Source organism: Anguilla rostrata, chromosome 13 (genome assembly GCF_018555375.3).
Source record: "Anguilla rostrata isolate EN2019 chromosome 13, ASM1855537v3, whole genome shotgun sequence".
NCBI lineage: Eukaryota > Metazoa > Chordata > Actinopteri > Anguilliformes > Anguillidae > Anguilla > Anguilla rostrata.
Window position 1 is genome coordinate 13,383,706 of NC_057945.1, and position 24,270 is coordinate 13,407,975.

At 37.6% G+C, this 24,270-nt stretch overlaps 1 protein-coding gene across 2 annotated transcripts in view; it reads right to left on the minus strand.

The window, feature by feature from the left end:
* Positions 1–8,866: 8,866 nt before the first annotated feature.
* The window catches only part of LOC135237808 (homeobox protein Hox-C11a-like), a 65,591-nt gene continuing 50,187 nt past the window's right edge, over positions 8,867–24,270 (minus strand). Inside the window, exons 1-2 of one of the 2 annotated variants that reach the window (XM_064305289.1) lie at positions 11,196–12,066; positions 8,867–9,600 (exon numbers count right to left, since the gene is read on the minus strand). In XM_064305289.1, coding sequence (XP_064161359.1) covers positions 9,368–9,600; positions 11,196–11,889 — 927 coding nt within the window. In that variant the 5' untranslated portion in view covers positions 11,890–12,066 and the 3' untranslated portion in view covers positions 8,867–9,367. Of the gene's footprint in view, positions 9,601–11,195; positions 12,067–24,270 lie in introns of those variants that run through there. The other variant, XR_010324929.1, reaches the window with a different exon arrangement.

Below are 24,270 nucleotides of genomic sequence, written 5' to 3' on the forward strand. Positions count from 1 at the left end.
CAATAACACGTTTAAGTTCGAACAAAAACGAAAGCACATGGATTATTTGAGTGAAGCACATTGGGGTATGATCCTTTGCCGCCTCTCTCTCTCTCTCGCTTTCTCACCACACACACACACACACACACACACACAACATTTTATTTGTGTGAGAGTAACACAATTCAAAGTTTCAATTTAAATATGAAATAATAATTTAATTTAAACCATCAAAACGCGTTGATATGACAATTTCCATTTGACCGATATTTTATACACATATTCTGGATATTAAACCTTAATTGTCATTCATTTGGTGTTATTGTGCTGGCATAAACTGTTATCCGTTTTTTGTTCTGTACGTGTCTTCGTTAGTTTTGTTTCTTAAAAATTAGATTACAAAAATTAGACCATCTATAACTGTTCTTTTTGACAATTTGAAGATTTGTAGCTAATTTTGCTGGGACCCAATGTAATGTTTTACAATGAAAATCTAAATGCAGTGGATTGGATAAAGGATTTAAAAATGAATGTTACTTCCTCAACATTATTTCGATACATACAGCCGTTGTTGCTTTGATGGACTGACCAAAACCATGACACCAGTAAGGAGTTTAGATTCCTACTCATATTCTTTATTGTTTTTTCAGGGGAAATGGAATTTAACTACTTAAAACAGATACACACAAACACTCAGACACAGACACACACAAACACACGCACACACATATAAAATACATAAATTAAAAAATATAACCTTGGACGTGTTTTTTGAGAGTTGTAAACCGCACTTACACCACACAACCGGAAAATAAATTGCATAGGGGATCTGACACAATGTGCACGCCCCTAAATTTATTTTTCATTTGATACATTTTCAGGATTTTTGAATGCAACGTGGTTCTGTTTTTTTTTTTTTTCTTTTTTGTTCTTGCTAAACTGAATTTTGTTTGTTTCTTTGTTTTCTTCGTTTAAAGTTTTTAGAATTAACTGACTACGAGATGACAACATGAATTCGCCAGTGGTTACAAACACAGATTAATCAAAACAGATTACATTTCCATTATTGAAGACAAAAAAAAAATCTTTTCAAATTAAAGTTCTGGTCCAGTTCAAACAAAACTTGTGGAAGAGTAAATGGTATAAGCAAACTAATTCATGCTATTTACATGAGAGTATTGATTTGGGTCTGGATTATATTTATATTTTATCAAAATCATTGGCAATTAAGCATAGATTTACAGTAAATTATGAGGACATTGTCAGGAAAAATCTTGCTAAAGGGGCCATTTGGCACACACACACACACAAAGAAGTAAACTCAAGTTTTCAATGAATTTATTCAAGGAACAGTATGTACTCTGATCATACTCGCCCTCTCTCCATGCTGCTTAGCTGGTGACACTTGGTCTTAAAAGTGTCAGTGACCATGGAAATGTTGGCCCACTTTAAATGCGCCAACAGAGAGGTCACTGATAATGACCCCAAAACATCACTACGTCAGATCAACTGGAGTTCTTCTCACTTGCCCCTTTGATTGGCTAGTTCAGATGTCTATCACAGACCACTTAAATTATTAAACAAGAATGCAGAACGTGATTACGCCTCCATAAATAGGGCACTTTAATTAGGGTGCTGTATTTTTTATTGTTATCTATGCAGTCTGTTCTTTGTGCGATCATTTTTTCACACCAACCCTGAGACAAGAATGTATATATATATATATGTACACGCGCACACACACACACATATACACACATATATATATAATACACACACACACATATATACATAGAGATAGAGAGAGAGAGTATCGGTAGTGTTTTATAAATAGACGTCTTTGTTTTTAAATGAGTTATTATACAGAAGAAGCACAACAATATTTAAATTAAACTGTAGTGACATAGAATTTCCATTTATATTGTTAGTGTAAGCATTTGTAAAATATGATTTAATCTCAATGTAACTTCCTTGTGAAATAAAGGTTGTTGTTGTTGTTGTCGTTGATGATGATGATGATGATGATGATGATGATGAAGCAAAGTCTAGGTTACATTTAATGATATATATGGATTTGGAACAAGGAGAGCGGGGTACATAACTCAGTCTTTATTTTTATTAAATAAGAAGTAAGACTAGGTGAAACCTAAACTACGGATTACGGTCAGTAAGAGTTGACTCGGAAAATGTGAGTTTGCAGGTCCAAAATCTTTTATTTAAGTGTACTGTTCAAAATTATAGCAGGTAAGTAAAAGTTTTAAGTACTTACGACATCTATTATGAAAACCCCATATGTATTATACGTGAAAGTGTGTGTGTGTGTGTGTGTGTGAGAGAGAGAGAAAGAGAGAGAGAGAGAGAGAATCATTGGTGGACCACTGAGCCTACCAACGGTATCCGACACAGACTGCACAGAGAAAACGAATAACATTCTGTACAGGTTTTACATTGTCTACTTGAAACCTGAGTACTATAAGCTGCTACGTATAGGCTACGCTTAAGACGAACTACGTAGGCTACGTAACATTGTGTAACTGGTTTCATCCTTCCATTATTAATCATTTAAGGTTAGGCAGTGTTATATTTTCATTAGCCTACTTTCATGAATTTTATGTAGCAATGTTATAGATTACGTCTCTGAAGTTTACCACAATGCCGCCTGCGTATGTGTGTGTGTGTAAAAGAAAGAGAAATAGGGACAGAGAGAGAAAGAGAGAAACAGGGAGGGACACCTCTGAAAAATAAATTAAAATGAGAAAACCTGATATATTTGGATACCAAGTACAGATGTCACAATGCAAGATTTTATCTTTAAAATGTTTTCTTTTCCAGAATGAGCAATAACGGCTGTGTGATAAAGAATTAAGAATAGCGTAGATATAAGAAGTACTTGGCAACTCTTGTGAACGCACGAGTCCCAATGCGCGCACGCGCACATGCACGCACAAACGCAGAAAGAAAAAATAAAGATGGATGGAGCGGGAATGCCGAGAGTGAAACTGCAGAAAAATCCATCACATAATTTGTTTTCTGCAGGGTTCCTTTTATTGCATACAAAACAGGTATTCATGCTGCTAATAGCTGTATTCACCTACTGCTACTACAAGGAGCACGTGCACAGAAATCTACATAAAAATCACGTTTGTGCTTGGCTTTTATGACGAACAGGACTCCATAACCAGGATACATATTCAACCTTGAACCCAATTCTTTTTCTTAACCTTCTCCTTTGCGAACCGATATATATTGAAAACACACACACACACACACACACACACACACACACACATATATATATATGTATATATATGTATACATACATATATATATATAATATATAATATATAAATTATATATATATAAATAAATTACGAAAGTAAGGCGACAGATACATGTTTAAATTAATATAAATAAAATATGAAACATGCTTCGCTGTAGACATCATGTCTCAAATAGAAAATAATAGAACAATATGTCATCAAAATATTTTATTATTTCCTCTCGAGTCTTAAAATTATATTACACTCATACTTGAACTGAGGTATGGCAGTGAAAAGAAAAAACAATAAACGATTCTGTCACTGTATTTTGGCACCGAACGCATCGATGAATTAAAACACATATACCGTGTTCTGAGGTTGTGTTTACTGTTTGTGCGAATATCATGATATCTGTCATTTTAGTGGGAAGAGCTTCAAGAAAATATCTTTTTTCGGGGTCAATTAAAATTCCACCCGACCTCAACATATTGATAAAAACACAAAAGAGAACGTGAAACTTTACGAGACGGGGCTTGAAAAAAATGAAAAACAAAATGCAAAAACTGTGGAGTTTATGATAATGGAAAAGAAGCCTGCATATCTGTTGCCAGTAGTAGGCCTTAAGATGGCTAGAACTGCTGTCGTTTTTACTCATATAATATATGAGTTTGTATGTGATGACATCAGGGAACAACATGCTACAATAATCCATGATAGCACAGCTATAACTCAATATAATGAAATACATTTTGAATAAAAATGAAGACAGGAGACTGTAAAACAGTGCATCTTCAAATACATTGTAGTGTACAGAAACCAAACAGTGTTATGGCAGAAATAAACTTTGTCTCTGGAATGAATGAAATTTAGAACATGGGTTCGTGAACCAGCAACTGACTAGTCGTGGAATTGAACAAAATGCATGTCGTAATTTATAATGCATCCCTTATACGAATATTGTATAAACGTTCTTTCATAAATTTCATAGTAGCCTACAGCACATTTCACAGCATAACGTACAGAGTTCAAAATGCGTATTAGGCCTAACCGAATTAGAATTGCATTCTTTGTATTAGACACACGTGATTTATTTGAGTACAATACATCTTATTGTAAAAATAATAATAAACTTGTAAATAGCTTTTAATTAAATTTGTACAGCGCAGGCCACAGGTTCAGAGCACAATACATTATACGTTAAAGGCTTTTTTCATCGGCTACATCTGCAATTAACGCTTTCGAATTGAAAATGAGCGAATTCAAAACTTTTTGACTAATCTTCCTCTTCCCGACTTGCAGCGTTGCACCTGGGTATTTTAGCCGGCGTCATCGATTAATGGAAACAAGTCAATAACACATATTATTCCAGCTCCTACCGCTTACTGCGGTAGCGTGCACAATACATAACGCATTGTAAATATTTTACAACATTAATCATTCCGGAAGGAAAAGTAGGTTACGATACAAAATCCAGAAAAGTTGTTCCGTTCTGCCACAACTTGGCCTTCAATTACCCGGAATTCAGTCTGCAGTTGTAGTTTCGGTAGCTCCTTATCCATTAAGCTTGATCGGAGTCCTCTTTGCCTCGTCTCCACTGTCTAGAGGAATCGCTATCCCGATACAAAAAAACAAGAACTTCCAGAAATAGCACAACAAACTTGGAAATGCGGGATCTCTTTTCAAGTCCAACAGCAGGTGGCCAGAATTATCATTCGCGCAATTGTGCCGCTCTCAAAGCTAGCCCCTGGTCCAGTTTCCAAAATATATCGATTACGTCAATAACGTGTTTCGGGTTAACGTTGCTTGCGTGCCATTAGACACTAAAAGGCAACTCCAAGCATCACTGCGGCCATTCCGTGGCGGGGATTCTGATGAGGCGGGGGTGGAGACAAAACTAAGCTTAGCAACGTTGCCAGAGGACGCATCACGTGAATCTTCAGCCCAGGGCCAAGGTCTCCGGCGGGTGTGACATGCAAAGCCCATTGGCCTTGATCTTTGGCTGTGTACTCCCACCCACACAGTCTGCACCCCCTTCGTCTATCTATCATGAGCTGCAGGGCTTGAGTAAAAGGCAGACGACCAATATCCAATTGCACATTAAGCGAAACGACAGAAGTGAATGGAAGGTTTTAGTTTTCGTGCTCCTCTGCTTTATCTTCGGTGTATTGTTTAAGTAAGGGGCTTTAAAATAAAAATCGCGGCTGATCCTTTTTTATTTGTATTCTGCACATGCCTGTTTAGATAATTCATGCTAATGTGTGCAATCAGGTACGCCAATGCGTGGCAAAATAGTTAGTTTTCGACAGTAGCTATATATTCAAACAAGTTTGGGGAATTTTTATTTTTCTAAATTCGTGAATCAGCAAACGAGCATTTAACTCTGACATCAACTTTGAAAGCAATAACAATACCTTTACTGAATAATAAAATAATCCAACACACAAAACACGCCAATTCGGGGACAGCATGAGGTTCATAAATGTTTCGCTAGGTTTTAAATTCATTTTATGATCTGCAGTCTTGTTTGCTTTGTACACGATGCCTGCCTTCGGTTATTCTCCAGATAAGAAATAAAGAACTAATGAAAAACTGAATTAATTTCTGGAAAATTAAGAATTTGTCAGTGTGCAGATCAAATAAGAATACAAAGAATAATAGATTTACTTACACAATGCTAGGTCCACAAGCAAACCAATGCAGATAAAATCGAAAAATGCTCACCGGGATGAATTAACAGTGAAAGATATTTGTGAGAGTTTCTGTGTCTACACGGTAAGATGATTTGAGCTTGCCTACACTTTGGAACAAAAATGAACTTGCTTGTGGGAAACCCATATTACTACAACGACAGTAGCTGCAAATTATATTAAGAGCAAAGAAGAATAACAGCACATATGCTTAAAAATGTTTAAATCTACGACAAGTATTAAAGTATGCATGATGTTCTCCAATAACGTGGTGCAGCCAGCAGCTGTTACTCCTCGAATAACCTCCAGAAGATGGAATGCGCAGCCATGTCACCTTGGACAATATTAAAATGAACATTAATATGAACATCAATATTAATATTAACAAAACGTCTTCTTCGTGAAATATAAAACGTTCACCCACGGATACAATAAAAAAAAAACTAAACACAGTAGATATGATCACTTGCAACTTTCCTTGCTCAGCTGAATACTGGTAATATCTGTTGAATACAAGTAAGTGTGAACTACAGAACTCATCTGATGAAAGGAATCAAATGAAAAACCATTTAAAATAGAAATAAGTAATGACAACGTATTCTGTATTTGCTCAGACTCTTGAGTAAGATTAAAACGACATAAGTCCACACAAGCGTATACGTGTGTGTTTTTTAAGAGTTGGAACTGGAATCTCTGAACCTTTTTTTAATTTCACGATTATTAATCTCCGTAGGTACTGTGCTTTAGGTTGGCTCGTCACTTTTCCGGGGGAAAAGCTTCACATTGATCCCGCTTTACTACAGGGGTTAAATGCGGTTACCATGGCTTTATGAGAGTTCAAAGTACACGCACGCACGCACGCACACACACACACACACACACACACACCAACTCCACCTATGCATACACAAATAAATACATAAATAAATACAATGCATGCATGCAAACATACATGTATACATACACACATGCGTGCGCGCACACACACACACATACTTATTTTTCATTCGGAATAGCCAGTTTAAAAATTAGAGCTTTTTAGATTACAAGAGTGAATTATATAACATTATGATGCACCCGCTGCCTTCAATTTAACTGTGCAACTCTTTAGGCCATAGGCTCACAGTGAAGCCCCACGTGGTCGATAAACTTGAGTTTTATGGGCAGTGCCAATGAATCCGTGTTCACGTGGGCGCTTTGAACTCGACGTCCATGTTCTGTGTTGCGGTGGCCATTCATACAGACAAGGCCTCTGTAAAAAACAGCGGTGGACCGGGAGAACCACGTGTCTCTGTCTCCGGGAGAACCGGATTATTTAGTTTGTAAGCACAGCCAGATTTACTTGTTTGCTGCACACCACGGAAGCGACCGCCACTCCGCCGAACAGACGGTGCAATTAAGAGGAAAAAATAACTATTTAGTGCCCCTGTCTTTATGACTGTGTCTAGACTGGACGAGTTGTCAGATGACCAGTGGCTAACTCGTTTAGCAAGCACTAAACGGGGCTATCGCGTTTTTTTCTTCCCGATGTTATAAATGCTGTTTTATTAAGTATAAAAATGCATTAGGAAACATCTGATGAACACTCACCGCCTCCAATACACCTGTAATGTCGCCCGGGTGCGCACACTGTGCCTCAAAAAATGTGTTTTCCCTTACACGTCACACCAGCCCAGAAACCAATTCACCAATACACCTCTCCTAATTATTTTTAGACTGCTGGTAGAAATGAAGAGGGCTGTTTCAATTTTAAAACTGAAAGAAAAGGCATATCAGCTATCCATTAATATGCAATGATAAATGTAGTACAATTAGATTGGTTAACATTTAGGTACAAGCACTAATAAGTAAATCAACAGTCAACAATTATAAATGTAGTCATTGATTTATGGTAGATAGGTCATTTAATGGCGGTTTCACACCACCTTGTGTGTGTGTATGTGAATGGGTGTGTGTGTGTGTGTGTGTGTGAGAGAGAGAGAGAGAGAGAGAGAGAGAGAGAGAGAGAGAGAGAGAGAGAGAGAGAGAAAAAGAATGTATGTTTTTTGTATTTGAACTGTCACATTTTCCTAATCTATTTGCCAATGAAATCTCAGCTGGACAGGCTGGAATCCAAAAGTTCGGTTTGTTGGTTTTGTACGATTCTATGTTTTCAAAAGAACTGTATCAACTAAGACTGCCACAATATTGCAATATGTACGTTAAATTTATTACACCAACAAGTTCGTGTGGTCACGGGAGAATTCTGGCCTTACTATGCCCCTTCACCCTCCCCAAACTACTGTTCACTTTCTGTGGGTGAAATAAGGAGATAAACAAACAATTCACAAGGGCTTATGTGGACTTAAACTTAAAACACACACCCGCCAACACACAGTAAAATGTCCGGAGTTAATTCAACTCTAGCAGAGTGCATTTGAGTCCAATAGGAATTATATGACCTACTCTGTAAGAGCTGATTTAACACTGAACATTTTACGGAGTATACATTGCTGGAGTATGAACGATGTTTTTTCTCCATATTTTCCGACCTATTAACAGAAAATTGCTCATCCTTCTAATTATGACTTTCGAGGACGATTATTATTAGGCTATAATAATAATAATAATAATAATAATAATAATAATAATAATTTGTATTTAGTTTAAAGGTCAAAGGTTTTCTGTTTGCTCTATTTTTCCATTTCAATCTACGTACTTATATGTCATCTCCTTTTTCAAAAGCAAGCATAAAACAAATAAGTTAAAGGATAAACCTTAACGCTCTAGAGGGTTTAGTCCTTATAGTGTGTGCAATAAATAACATCTGGGAAAGAAGAATTAAAATCTATATATACAGTTAAAATGCAATATTGCATAGTCTCCTCGAGGATAATTTTGATGCAGACTGCACACGTCACGGTTCTTGCTGCAGAAAACGACTGAACCCACTGGACAATCTTCAGTTAAATTCATATTTATGTCATGCAGAAAATAAGAAAATAACACAACAGAACTGGAAAAACGATCATAAAATATAGTGCCTGAGAACTGTGATAAGGGAACATTTCAGTATTAACAAACAATGATTGCAAAACGCGCGACAAAACGGAACAATAAACATTACAGAGGTCGGTAACATTATTAGAATCGCACATAGCAAGGCTAACTGTATATTTCACATATTCACAAACAAATCGAATAATTGAAAAAAACCTATCTAGACTGTAAAATGCATCCATATTAACCTTTCGTATAATATTCAAAAGGTATATTCAAAGTCTGTCATCCTTTGCTGGTTTTGATAGTGGGCACAATTGATATGATCACAAAAATTAACTGAAAAATCGATGATCGGACCGATCGTTCCATAACAGGACCTAACACTTTTTTGCTGAAGTCTCTTCTGATATCAATTTCAATACTGATGATTATTTTGCAGCATATCTAAGTGCTTCGTGTTCACAATAAGGGGTTGCCGGAGAAATACTGCAAACGATCTCGGCTTAATTTTTTTTCTTTCATTCTCCGGTTCTGGAACCAGATTTTGACCTGTCGGTCGGTCAGGTTAAGCATTCTGGAAAGCTGCATCCGTTTTTCTTTGTTGATATACACATTAAAGAAGAATTCCCGCTCAAGCTCCCGGATCTGAAACTTGGAGTATGGACATCTCTTCTTCCTTGTGCGCGGGATACCTTGAAGAAATTAAACAGGAAAAGCAAGGTCAAAGGCGGTTTAGGACCAGAGTTCACCGTGAAACCTAACGCAAAATCTGTGAAGCCTATTCAATACTAAGGCGCAAGTATGAATATGAACAGTCGGATTGCAGTGTTGATTTCAATAACAATTGTATGTGGCTGGTGTTTCTCCTTCGGCCTTTGTCTGCGCTGCAATCCCATAATTCTATTTCGCCGCATCCGTAATTCGTAAGGATCGGTTATGGCTCCCTCGCCATTAGAAGATAGGTTGAAATAAAACTTGAGCTAAAACTGAGTTTTACACCGCCTATTTTAACTGATTTTCTTGCTCATCGATCGTCAGAGCACCTCTGTGTTCCCCAAGTAGAATTATGCATCAGTCTGTTTAACTCTGTCTGCTACACGCTTTAAAAACAAAGAGACAAAATGGGCAACTCGCTGCCATACTGTAGGCTATTCGGCTTAATGTACACTATGCTCCTCAAGACTAGACTGAAATGGCCAAAATCTATATTTTATCATTACACTCTCGAAGCTATTGATTATATATGCGTTCTTGTTACGATTCAAGTGTTAATGCGGTCGGCTACAATTGTGTCGACATATAAAATTACAATCTACCTGTGTTCACATTATTCGTTATTGCCTATACCAATTAACAAAAAGCTCGTTTAACAGACAATAGCGGAGTAATCTTAGTATGAAATGAATACATAGGTGAACAGAAATAACCTCGACCAAAACATGGTTGGACAGATGGCCAAGTGTCACTTGGCCTTTGTGTATCTGCATTTCGACAAATCGAAGAGACAACTTTCCAATCAAGAGGGAAAATAAACTTAACACAGACTTAACACTCAGTATTGCCAGTGAGATTATTAATGGTCAACTGTTAGTAATCCTAATTTAACACTAATTAGCAATACTAATTTAGAACATAGTATTCTGCCATCTTGAATGGCGAGGAGTAATAGACGGATTAGGTCGTTTGATACTGCACAGCTCAGAAAAATGCATTTCTCAGTCATATTAAGTTAATAACTGAACAAACACATTGAATCGTTTCTGAGCATGCCAATTTTGAAAGCGAAGGAGTGGGAAAGAACGAAAGAGTAGACAATTGCCAATACATATTATTTTCCACACACCAGTGGAATTTTCGTGCTTTACACTGTTAGGACTGCAAGCGGCGCATACCTAGAATGTAATGTCTTAACTAGTTGCATGCAGGCTGCTAAAAAGATATTTCGCACGATGCCAAAAGCTGTGTTCTGCCCAATTGGCTTTTAACTTCGGTAGCACAGAGAAAAAATCCTTTAAAATGCCCAACGCAAGTTCATGATCAAAGTTAGCATTTGTCACAATAGCGTGCTCTTAAAATTTCACAGACTCTGAGATAGCTCAGTCTGTGTATAACATCCCATTTTTTCAAAGCGCTTTCCCATCGTAAAAATTCTTCCCGTTGGAAGAAAGAGCTTTGTAGGTTATAATAAAATCCTTTGAATGCTTATAAAACTCCACATAAAATCTGACCGACAAAACACCGGGCTAGTCCCTTAACCTTCTTTTTCATTTACAGCTTCGGTACCTACTCGAGTGGCTGTTCTTGCTGGTGTTGTCGTCCTTAGCGCCCGAGGAAGAGGCACACGAGCCCGAATTGATGTTTTCTTCCTCATCTTCTGGGTCCTTTTCCGGGTCTGCTGTGCCGGGGAGCGCGCTCGGTTGCTGGGACTCGGATTCTAACTTGCCCGAGTCGCTCTTTTGTAAACAGGTCTCTAGCTGGCCATCTGCGCCGCTATGTGCGCTCTCGAAAAAGCGATCGAATCCTTGTGGAAGGACATTGTTTTTCCCCACGCCCGAGTAAAAGCCCGTAGACGCATGGTTGGAGCTGGGGTGATGGTGGTGGTGATGATGGCTGTAGACACTGTCGTTTTTCATGAGCATTTCTGTCATGGTGGATGGCGGAAGGCAGTCTCTATGCACAAGGTCCTCTCCTGAGTAGCAGGACGCGTAATTGTTTCTGTGGTGCCATTTACTGGACGGGTCCAAGCCGTAGGAAACCTCCCGGACCGGCTGCACTTGAGACAGATTTGTGGAATAAGGATAGGTGATTTGCCGAGACGAGGCCTGTGGAAGGAACGAAGAGACTGCTGAAAATTCGGGGACGTAATAAGTGCAGCTTGGGAGGTAGAGGTTCGAGGCACAGCCTGCTCTGTCCGCAAACTCTGAAGTCCTGTCTTTGCGCGTCTGTGAGCAGAAGTTGCCCAGATTCACCGAGTTAAACATCGTTCTCCCGTTCCCGACACTATTGATAGATGTTTTGGTTTCGAACAGCAGAAGGAGAAATTTGGGAAGGCGAGATGACGCGCTATCCGTCTAAGTCGCCCCTAGACACGTGATCGAAAGTAGATATTGTCATATATCAATTTGAAGCACTTAGATGCGTAGGAGTGGTTCACTTAGGTAGGATCCAGGAGGTTCAAACGATTGGTTCAGAACACCGCAAGAGCATTATGAAAATCAATAACAGATTTCTGACCGCTTACTTATGGCACTCCCCTTAGCAGTCTCTAGAGGCATAGTTTGAATGAAATAGTAGAATAAGAGTGTAATATACACGTAATATTACAATGCAGTTAATACGTTTTAACAGGTAAGACTATTATTATTATTATTATTATTATTATTATTATTATTATTATTATTATTATGACCATTTGTTGTTGTTGTTGTACTAGGAGACTACTATCAATATAATATAAAAAATATAAGACTAATAGAAGCAATATTATTTGCTTTCACACTTTATTCACTTTCAACAAACCCCTTTCAGAAACAATGTTCACGTAGTTGAACGTTATGCGCTTGAAAATACTCGGTTTCTTTGCACAAGTCCACGGACACAGTATACGAGTATAAGAAAGAGTCATAAATGTCGTCCTGTGCAGCACCTGAACATAATCCCGACGAGGTTAGTCTCTGATATATCCAAGAAACACCAAGCTTCGATGCAATACATTCAAGTCACATCCAAAATAATCTATGTGGATGCAAACAAATAAAATACAGACAATTTGAGGTGTTGAACCGGGAAAGGTTCGTTTTGTTTGCGTACCAAACATCCTAAAAGAAACTAAAAATGGAAATTGTTCCTTCCAAAGACAGATTTAAATTTGAATCCATTACCTACGAGACGATATCTGTCATGAAATGTAGGCCCAATGCAGTAAGTATCAATTAAGATACAGGCCTATTATCACTTTTGCAGTTGTACCTCAAAAATATGAACGATACAGCGAATCTATATGATAATTTGGTGTTGTAAAACTTATTTTTTGTTGTTATCATTCCACATTAAGAGATTAAGCAGATTTTTCAAATATTTCCGTCAATTCAATGAGGGAAAAAACTAATAAAAATAAAACTCACATGGAGACCTACATGGAATGGTTTGGAACTGTAATGGCAGTTTAAAATGTATTTATTTATTTCTTTTTTTTTTTACGATAAACCCCATTTGATACAGACAGTGTGTGGAAAGAAACATATTAGTATTGGGATGTTTCTAGATTTATTTTTAAACAACATGTTACAATACATCTGGAAGTGAGGTTAAAACAGTCAAATCACGTGTCTTAATCCGCAGATACCCCCTTGGAAAATAAAAATACAGAGCAGAATACAAAGATTTTACGGGCACTTAAGAAAATAAAATATGGATTGTTTGTGTAGGCACACACACTTGCCTGAGCGTGTTGGCATTATAATATTTACAGCCACGCCCTTTTTTGTATCTGTTCGAATGCAAATTTCATTTCACAAATCAGCACATTATTACTTTATAATGAAAACTGACAAAGATGCATAGGCTGTATATTTAAAAGTACAATCTGCAAACACACCTAACATTCCACCTGACTGTAAATAAGCCACAAGAAACAGCAGTGTAAAACTTGTAGCAACTCCACATACCTGCATAAATTAAATACATGTAAATTATATTATATACAACTATGCCACAGTGCACTGTGCCCGTAAACCAGGCACGAAAAGAAAGAACGAAGTACGTCCATGAAAAGTAGCAAGATGTTTTGTTTTTTTTAATAGTAGGTTGTATCCATAGAACTGGAATCTGATCAATGTTAATTTCAATCGAAAAAGCACGATGAAAGACTGACCTCATCAGAAAGATATCATTAGTCATTTTTTAATCGAACGCATGATCCTGGCCGCTCTGTACAGTTTTTTCGGTAAAGTTTTAATGAATTTGTCAGATTAACGTTTACTAGATACTTTATAGACCAATATGAGAAACAACATCGATTAACTAATAAGATTGAAGATAGTAAAGTAAGTTAATTATTTTCAAGATTTCCATGCAATAAGTGGCAAAGAGTCAAATTAATGCACGTCTGAAAATTATATCAAACATACTGTGCTCTGACGACAAAAACATAAATATTGTTTTGTGAAGAACAGCAGTAGTAGGTGGGCGCCAAATCCAGTCTAATGACATTGAGATGAATTCAGAGTTAGTAAAATTAATACTATGTATTTCTCTCTGACTGGAAAAAAAGAGGAGGGGTTCCAAGCGAGTGGGAGGCCTGGTGTATTTTGGGGGAAAGGTATGTGACCATGGCATTAGTTGTGTGTGTGTGGGGAGGGGGGGGGGACAGTTTGTTTAAAGACGGTTTTTTAAAGATAAAAGCTTGAAGTCAAAGATGCCTGCAATCAAGTACAAAGAAACAGACAGCTGCCCAGACACAGCACTTGAATTTGACCACTAAACTCCACTACGCCACTACCATAAAACGCCGAATGTCTGCACAGCGACATTTCTTTGTTCAGCAAGGAACCAGAAAGGAAGAGGAAAGCAGGAAATTAACTGTTGTTCTGGAGGTATCGAAACAATATCTCCGAATACAGGAGAGAACTAAAGCCGCACATTTTGACTCCAAAGTTAAGTCTGTCACAGCACCAATACTCCACTGAACGATAAATGGATAATATATAGGCCTATATATACGCTTGTATTAAATTTGGCTATTAGTTATAATATATATAAAAAGAAATGGATGCAACAGAATGTTTGTGAAACCACGAGGCGTATGCTATATATTCATTGAAAGTAGCATTGCAAATAAGGTTTGCGGGCTATTTAATGAGGTCTATATATCTTCCAGTGACACTGAAGACAGATTCGTTCGAATTTCCACGCGAATATAAGCTGTACCTGGAGAGCAGTTGAACTAATAAACAAATACAAATAAAATAGTATTTTCTTCTGAAAACCACCAGTTTTATGTGACAGTGTCCATCTGGACACACATGGATAATGTTCAGTCTTAGTCAACACTTTAAAAAACATTTTCATATAATTCTTCATGAGAACAGTGCCTTTTCAAATAAATGCATACGGTCACGTGACACTGAAGAGAAAACAACCAACACTTGTGTAATTTTGAGAATGCGCGCGTGTGAAATAAAAGTCCAAGAGCACATGGTATTTTAATACAGCACGCAATAGGACCCTGCAATGAAACGTGGCTGCTCCTTTCAATAATGCTGTTTTTCGACTAAAACTGTTGTGCGACGTCTTTCCTGGCCATTGCTTAGCTTGATTTATATGTTTGTGAATCCAGGGAGCAACATTAAATATATAAAACCCGAAATATAAAAATGCAGGTATCTCCAAAAAGAAAGGATACCTAATACGAGTCCTGCGACCGCAAGCGGTGCTGTAAATATTAGCCATCCCCTGTTTGAAAACAACACTGTTGGGGAGCAGACTTACACAGATTTTACGACATTTGTCTGTCTGTGGAATCCCAGCAACGCCTTGCTGCCTTGTGTTTTAATACTAAAACAGCAAGAACTGGAAACTGGTTCCTGACAAGGAAAATCTCGGAAAGGAGACAAAATCAAGACAAATGCTTGCCCTTTCAGTAAGACAGCAGCCAAATAAGCCTGTCCACTGTCTCTCCACATAAATTCGACCCGAAACAAGGGCTAAATGTGGCAAGCGTGTGAAATAATATTATTGTCCCCTCATGGCCCAGATAAATTTAATTGGATGTAGGCCAGGCTATTAAATTCGGTTGTATGAGCTGTGAACAGTTTCAAGCAACAACAAAAAGGCTCTTGGTTTTACTGAGGTCTCAAGCAGTACACCTAGTGCGTGTGCATGGGAAGCAGATTATGACAGTATGACTGAGATATAGATATTATTTATCTATGTAACAGTAGCACGAGAGAGGAGTGTCGAATTTAGAACTTGATAAAATTAATTGCAAACGAAAGAGTTACTCATATTAAATTCGTTAACAAAACTTCAAAATAATCCATTAAAGCCAGAGGCCGAAATACACAAAATACGTACATTTATTGCCTGTTTTGGGCACCATGGAATGCAGTAGCATGGAATGTAATGGCCTTGAAACCAACCAAAACGTGTGTGTGTGTGTGTGTGTGTGTGTGTGTGTGTGTGTGAGAGAGAGAGAGAGAGAGAGAGAGAGAGAGGGAAGCAGGGAGAGAGCGTTAACAGAATTAGTAGTGATCGCTTCATTCGCGCTATATATTTTTATTATTGCAATTAATGTTTCCTTGTACCACATGAATACAGTAGCTTCAATCAGTGGCCCTGTCTGCGCACCGCGTTTCCTGGTTGATCTTGCATTGGAATCACATTCCATACACACACCACAATCAAACAAGCACAAACAGACAGACACACGCTCAACAGTCTCTCGACAATGCTTAACTCAGAATATCAATGTTTTAAAACTACCTTATTCGAACAAAATAGGCTACAAGCTGTCAAAAGCATAGACCTCGCTTTACACAAAACTATAGCTGGAATAGGAAACGTAATTGGCCTTACTTTTAACGTAAAAAAGTATTAAACCCAAATGTCAACGGCGATAGATTTCAAAACGAAGAAGTGGGCACCTGTGTCATCAAATTCCAATGGATTGCGGAAACACAATGAATTGTTCTTATTAGACATAATCTAATCATAAATGTTGGTCTAAAAAGCAAGATCCACGGCAAAAAGCATTGGTCTACCAAGTCAACCCTCCAAAATGAACGTTTGTCTTTACTGCTGCTGTTCGCCTGTACTATACAGTTTAAATGGTCAGGAATAATAAAGACGATATATTGTGCTATAGTTTAATCACTTTCACTATTTCATTGAGAACAAATACGCTATATACCAAAACAAATTCTTCATTCCCTATGTTGGAGAAGTAAACTATTTATGCCCAGTGAAACCGAAATGGCAAAGCATTAGCTTAATTGCATATTTGTAACTTTGCTACAGATACGAGTATTCCCGCTGAAAAGCAATTTAAAAACAAATACACAGACTTACAAATATATCCTACGCCGTGCTTTTACCCGCAAACCTAATTAATAATAATACGTGGTCCTTAAACGGGCGGAAGTGCGAATCCCGTGAAGCATAACATTGACAATGACCCCTTACTTCAAAATAAAAGCACCATCAGTCCACCATCGCAGAGAATCTATGGTCGACAACCAGTAGCTTCTAAAACAGGAAACTCACAATAAAATTATACATATGCAAGAACGAAATAAACAATGAAATGGAGGGATTTTTAAAACGTAATTTTATGACCCTGTCGCCCTATAAGTATGGACACTATGGTCCAATATTTTTGGTATGACATTACAGTATAGGCTACGTACTACATTAATTTAGCAGACTCCTATCCACAACTACAAATAAAGCTCATCGCGAATTGTATGTATGAAGCAATGACGTAACATCTAAGTATATTTATGTCTCTATTCTTCAAACATGTTTTTTAACTAGCTAGTTTAGCCACTTGCTACCATGTGTTCGCCTAGTTGTGACACTTTCCCATTGGCTGCTGGTTGTCAAACTTGACCATTGCGCTACTATATTTTTCCTGGTATTTTAAACTTTAGTCATAATGTAATCATTCTAATTGCATTCCTAAATATATGCAGTGATTTAGCTGTGTCATTATCAATATATGCGCCCTAAGCCAAGTTCGCAAATTTGTTATCCTGGATTTAAAACATATTTTTATTTTTAAAGGCTTTCATCTTGGCAGTCTGTCGTGTCTGAATGCTTCCTTTCTTCGCTAATTTTAGAAAACCTTTTTAAAGTGCTCATAAGAACTATTTACACGCGCTTACATTAGAAAACAATTATATGTACTCGCTTTTTAGTATTAACGCGTGCACATGTTCTGGGGTTGCCCGGTAACTCGTATCCTTACTTATAACTAATTCAGGCGCATAATGTTTTCCTGTTTCTACATGATTGGTCTTTTAAAGTTCTCTGAAAGTCTAAGTACAATATACCTATAAGTAGTTTAACTGCTCTTACTGAACAGTACTGTAGCCTATTTACCGTCAGGTGTCAAATGATGTATTCCAACGCACAGAAACACGTCAGAAAAAGAGTACACAACAGTTCCGAATACACACCAATTTGTTGGTGTATATTTTCTACTCCTCTCAAACATATAGATTCGATGTAGATTCCAGCATCCAACAATCCATCTGCTCATTGAAATATCTTTGATCCAAACTAGTGGAGGTATACGGGTAGAGAGAGGGAGAGAGAGAAAGAGAGAGAGAGAGAGAGAGAGAGAGAGTGTGTGTGTGTGTGTCTGTCTGTCTGTCTGTGTGAAAGAGATAGAGACATGACTTTTATTTTCCCATTATTAAAAATAAAAGGAAAAAGAAACCTACACATATATAATATAACAAAGCAAACAACGATAAAAGAAAAATGAAAATTAAAATAAATTAAAATAATCTAAAAGGAATCTAAGAAAAAACCCAATAAATTACTAGTACAACATCAGCCAGTCAGTTTTTCAAACAAAGAGAAAGCAAGAAAGAAAGAGAGATAGATAGATAGATAGATAGATATATTTCATAAAACAAGAAACAAGCGAAAATAATGTGTGAAGATACACATCTTTCAAGTTAAAACATGGTGAAATAATTACACAATATATAAAAATACAGTGGTGTAGTGGTTGCAACGATCAAGCAGACCCTGAGCGTAATTACACAGAGTAAAATGTATAAATACACTCTATTTCAGAACCGTCCCAGGTACACGAAGTCTACTGTTGTAAACAAAAACATTGACAGTCACAACAGTATCTTTCAAAACTCCACCGAAAATGGCTCTCTTGTCTAATCAAATGCCTGGAAACAGTCGATAAACGTACGATTAACTTTCCCGGTCCGGAAAGATTGCCATGACAGAACATAAGAACCGGAAACACGCGGTTGTTTATTTTCATTCAGAAGAAGGTTTAATGACGCAGCACATTCAGATAACTTTGAACGACTGAAAACGAAGCTAATTGGGCCAGCCTCGCAGATATTTATTAAGTTGGTAAATATAAAATAGATTTACGGGTTAGGAAATAGTATCTGTTTTTTTCTTACCAAATATCCCTCTGTTTCCTACAGCATTCGATTGCGCTAAAGCATTAGGCCTAATTGAGGCTCTTTCTTTATGACGTTTAATTTCCTCTCCAACTCAAGACAGTGTCGTTTCAGTTCTAGTGCAGACTGCTGTTTTTGAAGTCCCGGTCACTCTAGATATATTACATCTTCTATTCTTATAGGAAACAATCTCTGCTCCTGCATCGTTCCCCAGCCCCCTCTCTCCTCGTCCCTGTCCATCCCACTAAGTTCTACGTCCCCCCCCCCCCTTCTTTAACACTTACCACAACCTCAGATAAAATACAGCCTACACAGTGACATATAGGAAGACACATATTCGATTTGTTTTCTTTTTCCAGTCTGGTCTTCTTCGCCTCTTCCAAAAACACTAAGCAGAATAGTAAGAGCCCATATAAGGCGCTTACTAACTTGACCTTCAATTTGTATGCGTTCCCGCCCACGCAGACAGTAGCAAACACAAGGGAAGACGTCGTAAACACCCTTCAACTAAGTCAAACGTATTGGACTTTGGATTTAGCATTTCGCGCGCACACACACACACACACACAAACACACACACACACACACACACACACAAACACACACACACACACATATATATATATATATACATATATATAGCAAATCACCAGATATAGGAAGGACCTCATATTTCTTCGTTTCTTTTACGTTTAAGGCCCGGCAAAACTTTTCTTTATAGCTGGTAGGACCCGGAGGATATAATGAACGTAGCTGATACATGACGTAACTAGTCTTTCTACTGCATAGATTGACCTAGGAATTAGTTTTGTAACGCATACTGATGGCAAAACTGACTAAGCAGCTACGCGCAACTAGGAACGATTCGCCAAACAGCACAAGCCTGTCTCAAGTGCATGAGATGCAACGGTTGGAGACCGAACGAAAGAAAAAGAGAATTCTAATTCGTGTTCGGCTGTCTAAGAATACTGCTTTCATGAAACACGGGATAAACAAGATGCTTTCTGGGGCAAAGAAGCAGGAACCAAAAACCATAAATTCTGTCATTGGAAAAGTGTTGCAGTTGGCATTCTAAATGGTAAATTGAAAATGTTTTCAGTCAACTGTAGTCATCTGAATTACAATACACAGCCTAGTGGTGGGATTCTTCTTCGTTGTACTAGGCCTACCGTGGACAGACACCTCCTAATCATCTCCATTCTCATCCTCCTACGCTTACAATTTATGAACAAAAGAATATTTAACATAACAAAACATGTCTACAATTTTTTATTTAAAAACCTGACAATTACTGTATTGCATATTTGCCAAATTAATACATATATGTGAGCACAGCATGATAAATCTGCAGGCAACATACCGGTTTTATGAATCATTTAATTATCATGAAGATCTAGTACCAAATTGATAAATATGACTGTACTCTGATTAAAGACACAATACAGCTATTAAGGAATCATGAGTTCTAATATTTAGGGTAATGGGTAATACAGAATACTGCTCCTTCAGCTTGCTTGGGATTGTTTTACATTGACAAAATTACACCCCTTCCCCGCAAGCACGCAGACACGCACGCACGCGCACGCGCGCGCGCACACACACACACACACACACACACACACACAGAGTTCTGAAGAACGTTAAATCGTATTAGAAACAACAGTAGCCTTATATAACTAATGGATGCTGGCACTCCACCTACATTGTTAACAGGATTTCCAAAACATCCAACAAGTCCACCAGTTCCCCTTTTTTTATAAAACGACACTTATTTTTCCATTGTCAAAATTTAAAACCAGAACACTCGGAACATTTCCACAGACTTTGTTTCCACTCCACGTACGTCTGTAGACAGTGGCACAGGCCCCAAATTTAACCGACGTAAAGGATTTTAATTATCCCGAAATAAAGTCAATATATAGGCTTTATTGGAACAGATTGCAGATAATTTCTGAATTGAATCTATGAGTCATTATTAGATTGTGTAATTAATTGAATACTGCCAGAAACCGACTTCAAACCTCGAGTTTAATTAAAGTTCTCTGAGAATAACAGTGCAGGAGAATTGCTATAGAACTGGCCTGTTAAAAAACTGAAATTTAACTCGGGGAAGTTCAACATCGCACGAACTGATTTGGTATAGCATAGTATGCAGATAGTGTTCGTGTGTATGTCCGCGCCATGATTTCAACAATTTTAATTAAAATCAACAGGCCACACATATCCTTGAGGTTCTGTAAGACGTGTCGCACTGTTCTACAAAGGCCTACAAACACAAACCACAAACATGATTCGGACAGGATTACATAACGAAGAGCAAAAACCACAAGAAATTGTCACACTGCCCTTGAAATATCAAGATACGCACAAGACAAAACAAAATAGGCCTATAGCCTAGTACTTGGAGGCGAAGCTGTTGAGAGGACTGAGAGACGCAGCCCCATCGCGCAACTCTCAATAAAATGAATCCTGGAAATAGTACAAAATAAGATTACACAGTTCTCCAGATAATGCTCTACGAACCGTGTCATTGTTACATTTGAGATGCCTACTGGTATTATTTTCTTTAAGTCAAATCCAGTTACCACTAGTGACAAATAAAATGCCCAGACGAAATCTTGTCTCAGGTGCAAATCTGCATTACTTTTTCTTGACGTTTAAAATATAACCTCACTCTGAACCGAGATCGGATTCCGTCCTCAATTTTTGTGTTTTCCTGTGCAGGCGTGTGCGCCAATGCAGATACCGCACAACTTTGCGCGTGGGCATCGTCCTTGTATTCTACATACTATAAATATACCTTAAAACGGGAACAACAAGAGAGGCAGGCTATGAGGCATTATTGCCAGGCTACCGCCAATAGATATACTGGACAAAACAAACGGACACGATCATCAAAAACATTTTGGGAAGGGTAAAAATTCTCTTTAAGCAGGCAACTTCTGCACAGAGTGAAACTAGCAGCTGAGCAAAACAAAACACTCAAATGTCATAGCACGTAAACTGTAAAATCGGGGGTTATCTTTGTTTGCAAATATGATAGGAGTTTTAGTTTCCACAAAATGAAACTCCAAGTGCAACAACTTGAACAAACTCGCTTTTTATTTTTATTTCTGTTTTCTGCAAGAAAAGAAACATACCAAGTGTTTTATTTCACGTTAAATGTTTTACCATTTAGTAGTCATGCATATTAAGCAGCAAAAATAAAAAAAAAATAACTTTAAAAGATGTTTTTCGACAATATCTGCGTTCTGAATAGTACTGGGACTACTATGTCCTACATAGAGAAAATCACGATTATAAAAAACTGGAAGACTTTTTATTTTTGTATAGGTCATGAAATTTATCCACACCCAGCTTCCATCTAACGTCCTCTACATGCCAGCCGCTGCAAATATAACGTGCCACAAGTCCGTCATATTTTGCTGAAAGATCACTGGCGAAGGATTGACAGCGCTTCAAAGTCAGCGCGATTACTGCATTGGCACTCCACTGTCTGTCTGATGTCTTTGTGGAAAGCGCCGAAGAATGTGTTCGGGGAGGTAGTCAGAGCTATTCGTTCGATCCAAAAAGACAGATTGTATCAAAAGAACGTGTATTCAAGTTGTTCGACCTTCTTAGTAAGCCAGTTGCAAATACTTTTTTTTTCTTTTTTTTCCCAGGCCAGGCCAGTCCAGTCCAGTCCAGTCCAGTCCATCTAGTGTTTAAATCATAGATTTTTTCAATAATGATATTCTACTACAGGTTTTCACTGGAAGTACGGGAGTGACATAATGCAAATGTCCTGGATGACAAAACATGTCGCAGTGGAAATATTTTCAAAAATGTTGTTGGGGGGGAAAACGTTGTTTTATTTTTTACTGAATGTGCCTTTGCTACAGTTTCATCACAGTAGAATATATGGTTCTTGAGATTAAGACCAGAGACTGTTGTACCCTGTAGGGGGGGGGGAAATGAATTGTTGGTTCTCAGGAGAAAAAATAAAAAATAAAAATGAAATAATAAAAACAAGAAATTATATATATATATATATATATATATATATATATATATATATGTGTGGTGTATATATATATATATATATATATATATATATATACACACACACACACACACACACACCAAAATTGCGCTTGAGCACATTTACACATTTACAATTTTCCCCCCAGAATACCTATATAACTACTCGGAAGATAAATCTACCTTGGCCGTTTTAAAAAAATCATATGATATGCAGTTATTTTCAAAAAAAGGAACTTGGAAGTTCATTTTAAAAGGCGCGCAAAGATGACAGCAACAAGAAAAGTAGGCTACTTGATGACCTAGTTGCTATTGCTAAGAAATTCCAATATTGTACAAATATGTTTTACAAAATATAAATTAAATTAAACTTCATTTTTTTTTTAGATCAATCATATATTACGATTGTTTTTTTGCACCAAGCACAAAGAACAGAAAGTAAACGTGAAACAAAATGAACTTATTCTCTCAACATCCAGTGTTTCCTAACCCACGCACGTTAGCTATTGTCCGCTCAAGCTACGTGAAATGAGATGTAAAGCACAGTCTAGTTCAAGGCTATGTGGCAAACGCTCATATTAGCCTCTTTATCTTCTCTCTCCCCTGCTGTGTGCGGCAAACTCCCCGTCGGCCGCGGGGTGGCCACTGCCCCCAGACCACATGACACCCGAGGTCTGCCTGAGCACAGCACAGCCATAAAAGGGAGTGAGCTCGTCTCAAAGTCAAAATCGCACAGTCCTAGCACTAGCATTCTGGTAAGCGCGTCATCTCAGTCGAGTATAGGCTACATATGTTCGAAATATAGGCCAAAGCATCCGGGAAACAAATGGGACAAGTCGTTCACAGTTTGTACTTAAAGCTCCTTAGAACGTGTTTAGGCAAATAAATAAATAGATAAATGAACAAATACATAAATAAAATTAAACTGATTTCGCGTCTCTGTGATGAGTTAAATTAAATCAGGGTAATTCTGACATTTAACGCTTTATTTGGTTCTCTATCCTCAGTGTTAATTCACTACCTGACACAAGTTTGCATTTGGGTTTATGTGCGTTTGCGTTCACGCGTTGGATTCCATAAATAATTCAAAACAGAAGAAAAAATAACAGTCTGTTGGAAATATGCAATTACCAAAGCGTATTCTTTATTTCGTAGCAATTGTGAAACAGTGAAATGTTTGAGCTC